Here is a 5,598-nt window from a genome sequence, read left to right on the forward strand (position 1 = left end):
TCTCTCTTTCTCTTTCTCTGTGTGCGTGTGTGTCCCTCTCTCTTTCTGTGTGTGTGTGTGTCCCTCTCTCTCTCTCCGTGTTTCTCTCTTTCTCTATGTCTCTGTCTCTCTCTGTGTCTATCTCCCTCTTTCTCTCTCTCTCTCCTTCTCTCTCTCTCTCTCTCTCTCTCTCTCTCTCTCTCTCTCTCTCTCTCTTTCTCTCCCTTCCTCCCCTCTCTCTTTCTCTATCTATACGCAATTGTTGCTGACGTCATAATAATGCCAAGAGTGACGAGCTTCCTGTTCCGCCGTCCAAGATGTCGGCTGCGCTCCATGTCCTCAGTACCTTCGAGGAGATTTGAAACTGATTTCACTTGTCTTTAGGCGCACAATCGAAACAAAAAATTGAATGTTAAACTACTAGAGACTTTAAAGACGCTAAATTCTAGGCTGCTATCATGTCAGAGACCGCACAGACTCTTTCGTCCCCTGACAACTTGCTTCAGTCGGATCTACTTCTTCGTGTCCTGGGTGGAGACGCTATGCAAATTCTTCGTTGTGGCATCTGCATGGAATTTTTCGACATCCCTATTGTTTTGCCTTGTGGACATACGTTTTGCCTTCAGTAAGTCGTATAAAAAGTGTTCTGGTAAAAGTTGCCTTAACGGGCGTCTGTGGAATAAAGGTTAGGGGCTTCACCGTCACATGCAAAGACTTGAGTTCGACTCTCCTGTGGGGATGATTTTAATCGAATATCTCGGTGAGGAGTCCCACAGAGGGCCGGCACTTACGGCGGCACGGTGACAACGTCAACTGAGCAAGCTATACAAGACTTGGTGCACTTAGACAATCCAATTGATGACTTACATTTTGGTAAATTTGACGACTAGACAAACTAACTGTTTAGAAAAAGCACGTTTGACAGCTCCAGTCGAGGACAAATTCGAGTCGAGTGGAATCCGCCATTAACTTCTTCTGTCGACTATTGAGAATATCGGACTTCAGTTTAAGAAGGAGGAAGGGGGGGGGCAAAAACAATAAAATGCCAACAAAAGGGGGGTGCGGTTGTTTGGAGGCCATAACTACGAGTTCCGAATTCTGTTTTTTCCTTCATTGTTCATATTTACCTATCTTATTTTTTCCCATCACTGAAAGGCTGCGTTATTAATATTGTGCAGATATGCTTCTTTTTTTCTAAGTCAAATCATACTAATGCATGCAGTACTGAACATATAGCCTAGCTAGATAATTTCCAAAGGTTATTGAGCTCCTGTTTTAGTTTTGGTATTTTTGTGTAGTTGTGAGAAGATAACTTTTTCAGGTATATATATATATATATGTATTCATACATTTAGTAATTACTTTTTGAGAGCTAGGCCAAAGAATCAACTTCACTCTGCTTAAACAGTCTCATACCTTTCTTGTAACAGCCCTTTTAGTGTCATATACGATACTCGGACAAAATAATTGATCACAAGTCAGAGTGATACTGTCAATCTTTTTTACACTGACAGAAAACTTATAACAATATCACAATAATCTTTTAGTACGTTGTAACCATAGTATCTAGAAACAGTCATGCAAAGGGGGATGCCCTGTGACATGTACTTTCAGAAAAATCTCTGCATAGGTGACCCACCTCCCTACGAAAATCATAGTTTTGAGAAAACTGAAATAAAAACAGAATTCATACTGGTTTATTTCAACACAATGTTAAAAAACATAGCATATGAGAGCACTTTATAGGTGTTTTAGACACTTGGAAATATCTCCAATCGATAAAGCAGATGTTGCTCTGCTAAAAAGGTCCAAAATATTTTTAAAAAATGGTTTTGGATACCAAAATCGACTTTTTCTGGCTATTGGTTTCTGCCGTGGTGAGCCTTAAAAAGGATTACATTGATTATACGGATGATATGGATGACAACGTTCATGAGGATGGTAATGACGAATGAGAATTACCCTCTCCCCCAAACCCCCACCCCAAATCCTCCCCCCACCTCTACCACCTTAGCTGCCTCACAGAAATGTGCCGTCACGCAAGCCGCAACTGTGTCCTGAGTCCGCTCAAAGACCTCCGGATCGGCTGCCCCAACTGCAGGGTTCTCATCTACGCCTCTCCCATCCTGGAGCGGAACGTGACGTGTAACTTCATCATCCAGTCCTTGCTCGAGTGTCTTCGTGTCAGGAAATACGGCACACCGGTGAGTGTTGGCCACAGAGAAAGAACTGTAGGAGGCCCACTGTACTGACAGTCTCTCTCTCTCTCTCTCTCTCTCTCTCTCTCTCTCTCTCTCTCTCTCTCTATCTATCAATCTATCTCTCTCTCTCTCTCTCTCTTTCTCTCTCTCTCTCTCTCTCTCTCTCTCTCTCTCTCGCTCTCTCTCTCCCTCTCTCTCTGTTTGTTTGTTTGCTTGTTTGTTTGTTTATTTGTTCGTTTTAAATATGTTTCCCTTGCCCATTCCTAAGAGATTGACGACATCTAACCAGTATAACTTTCTGCATGGGATATCTTAGCTATAATAGTCAAGACACGGTTGTGATAAGGTTTGTGTTGTTATTAGTAGACGGTTGTGATGTTGTGAAGCAAATGATGTTGCTGATGATGATGAGGTTGATAGTGTTACGGCATAAATGTACAAAAGAACATTAGAGGGTTTTTTTAAAACAAAATGTAATGTTAGTACTATCTTACTCTGCTCTGTTGAGTCACGATGTGCATATCTTTGGTTACAATCAGACAATAAATCTGTGTTTTCTTTTTTTATTTTATTTAGCTATGCCACTCCAGTAATTGCAGTAAGCTTAAAGTAGTAGTGCCAACTGGTTCTCTTGTGAATCAAGCCGCAGCACATGCTCTTGTATTGCGAGCGCAGTAAAACTCTCACCAAAGCAACAACAAAAAACACACCCAAAAAAAAAAAAAAACAAAAAAAAAAAAACAACTAACTGCTTCGATATCTCAATACGTCTAGAACAAAAAGAAATCGTATTGGATGCCAGCCATGCTGTTCACTTATTTGTTTAAATTGACTTTGTAGCATCTTGCTGCAAGCTATAATAAATATATGTCACTCAAAGGCAAAATCTACAGTGTACAATTGGTCTGTGGTATGTCTAGACAGAAGGATAGACCTCAGGCAGAAAAGTTTCCTAAGATATAGAAAACAGAAACATGTTGCTGATTTTATTAATACAAGAGGTAAGAATCTTCAGTCTAACTTGTCGTGAAATAGTAGATGCTGATCCTTTGACTGGAATATAAAAAGTGCTTGTGTGTTTATGCATAGATTTGATAGATGGAAAGGCGGCGAATGGGTGGATGGGCGAGTGGGTGAGTGGGTGAGGGGGTGGAAGGGTACATAATTTGGTATGTAGGTAGGAAGGTAAGTTGGTAGGTCGGTAGGTTGGTAGGTAGGTAGGTAAGAAGATAGGTAGGTAGGTGGAATTCTTATTTATTTTGTTACTGGTTCAACCAAAATTCGATATATTATTATGTGCACAGAAATACGCATTCTGCTCTGCCAACGCTCAGGTAACCCAAGGCGTGAACACAGAGGAGGTACGGCTATCTGGGAAAAAGCGCGCCCTTACAGACCTGGAACTGTCGAGGGTCACAAGTGACGTAGACCGCCTTTTGACGTCACTAAGTCGCAACTCCGTGCTTGACAACGCGTGCCTGGAGGTGGAGGAGATTCGGCGGCAACATCTGACTCAGTTACAGCGTGAGACGCAGAGAGGGGCGGACCTAGCTTCTGTCAGGTGAACACGTACCGCCCTACCCTACCCTCGTATTGGGATGTTACTGTTACAGTTGTTGATCTCATTATCCACGAAGATCGTAGGAGCGCTGCATGCCAGAGAGCCTCGTCAGATGCCTCCACTTTTCACAGTTTTTTGCGAGCGCCTAATTTGGGCGAAGGATTATCCTGTCCACACCGCAATGTTGCCTGTCCACCTCTTCCTTAGCCTTTCTCTCCTTTTCCCTTGCTCAGTTCCCCGAAGAATGGTCTTGGATAGGCCACACATATTGGTCTGTGTCCAACAACGTCACCACTTTTAAGCAACTACATCCCCTGATTCTACCGTGAGCCGTATGCTTCAAAGCATGCCAATATGATATTGAGGATGGCTGTTTAGATTGCGTCTCTTGTAGGCTCAACTTCTTTTCCTTTAATCTGTATTTTTTGTGTTGTTAATTTGCTGTTTCTATGCACCAAATGTAATGTCGGTGTGCTATTCCTACTCAAATAATCAAATTTAAATTGTATGGAGGCTCATGTTTACTGCACAAGACTTTAATAATTTATATTTTGAATAGAGGCAGCGTATGAACACAGCCATGCCAAGTTGATAGCCCATTCTTTTGTTTTATAAAAGAGTACAAAGTAAAGTTGTTCCCGCATCCAATCTGGGCATTTGAGATTGCCTTGTTAGTGAGACAACTTCCTGAGCTTTCAGCACATTGTGGTAGGGTGACCAGTTCCTTTCCACCCTGCCTTTATTTCCCCAACTCGAAATCATGTACCCATTACTGCTGGACGGGCAGGAGGGTGAGAAAAATCAGTGTCCAAACCGAGGCTCGGCCCGGACTTTCCGCTTCGGAGACGAGCGCACTAACCACTCCGCCACCGCACCGTATTAGAGAGCAGCAGACGGACATCATAATATTCAAGTCGAAATGAAATTATTATTTTTCCTATTCACATCTAGTGTGATTAATATTCATTTCTTGCAATTCTACAGAAAAAGAGCGCATCAAGGGATCAACAGGCCACAAGGACCAGCTCAGAATATCCAGTTATTGCAGCAGCAGCAACAACAACATCAACTACTACTACAGCAACAACAACAGTTTCTACAGCATCTCCAGCCAAACCCGTTTGGATTTCTGGGTCTAGACGCTCTCAGTAGCCCCCTCCTAACACTGACCACGCCCCCTGGCTTCTCCCAAGCCCCGCCCTTCACGTCACAAGAAGTCCCTCAAGCTTCGCAGCAAAACCATCCTCTTTTCCAGCAACACCACAGCAACCAGCAGCAACAATGTTATCAAGCGTCTGTAGCAGCAGCAGCAGCAGCAGCACACCATCAGCAGCTGCAGCAGCAACAACAGCAAAATCAACAACAACATAACCATCCTTTTCACCACCACCATCATCATCATCATCATCACCACCAACAGCAACAGCAGCAGCAGCACCAACAGCATAATATACAGCAGACGCTGATAGGGCCGAAAACATCAAACACCGTCACCGTTTTGCCCTTAAACAGACTCCTGGAAGTGTCTGGTGGCGGCAGTGGTCAGTCCATGAACGGAAACGGTGACCAGAGACTGGACAATGATCCGGCGGTCATGTCGTATTCCGTGAAGGCTCCGGCATCCGGCCAAACATCTGATGTCAAGTCCAGCTAATGGCATTAGACAACGGCTTTTGTGTGACCCCCTCGACATGTCCATGTGACAACTAATTGTTTGGGTTTTTTTTCTTAATTTTTTACTAGGGTGGGGGGTAATCTATTTCTTTCTTTCTTTCTTTCTTTCTTTCTTTCTTTCTTTCTTTCTTTCTTTCTTTCTTTCTTTCTTTCTTTTATCGGTTTCTTTTATTCATATACTTA

The 5,598-nt window shown here is 43.0% G+C and overlaps 1 protein-coding gene across 1 annotated transcript; it reads left to right on the forward strand.

Moving 5' to 3' along the window:
• Positions 1-276: 276 nt before the first annotated feature.
• LOC101859225 (alpha-protein kinase 1) lies at positions 277-5,507 on the forward strand. Its single transcript, XM_005093438.2, has 4 exons — positions 277-604; positions 1,994-2,183; positions 3,515-3,741; positions 4,726-5,507. Exons 1-4 carry the CDS (start codon positions 438-440, stop codon positions 5,393-5,395), a joined length of 1,254 nt encoding a protein of 417 aa, XP_005093495.1. The 5' UTR covers positions 277-437; the 3' UTR covers positions 5,396-5,507.
• Positions 5,508-5,598: the final 91 nt, after the last annotated feature.

The sequence above is a fragment of the Aplysia californica genome, unplaced genomic scaffold (genome assembly GCF_000002075.1).
Source record: "Aplysia californica isolate F4 #8 unplaced genomic scaffold, AplCal3.0 scaffold00063, whole genome shotgun sequence".
Lineage (NCBI taxonomy): Eukaryota > Metazoa > Mollusca > Gastropoda > Aplysiida > Aplysiidae > Aplysia > Aplysia californica.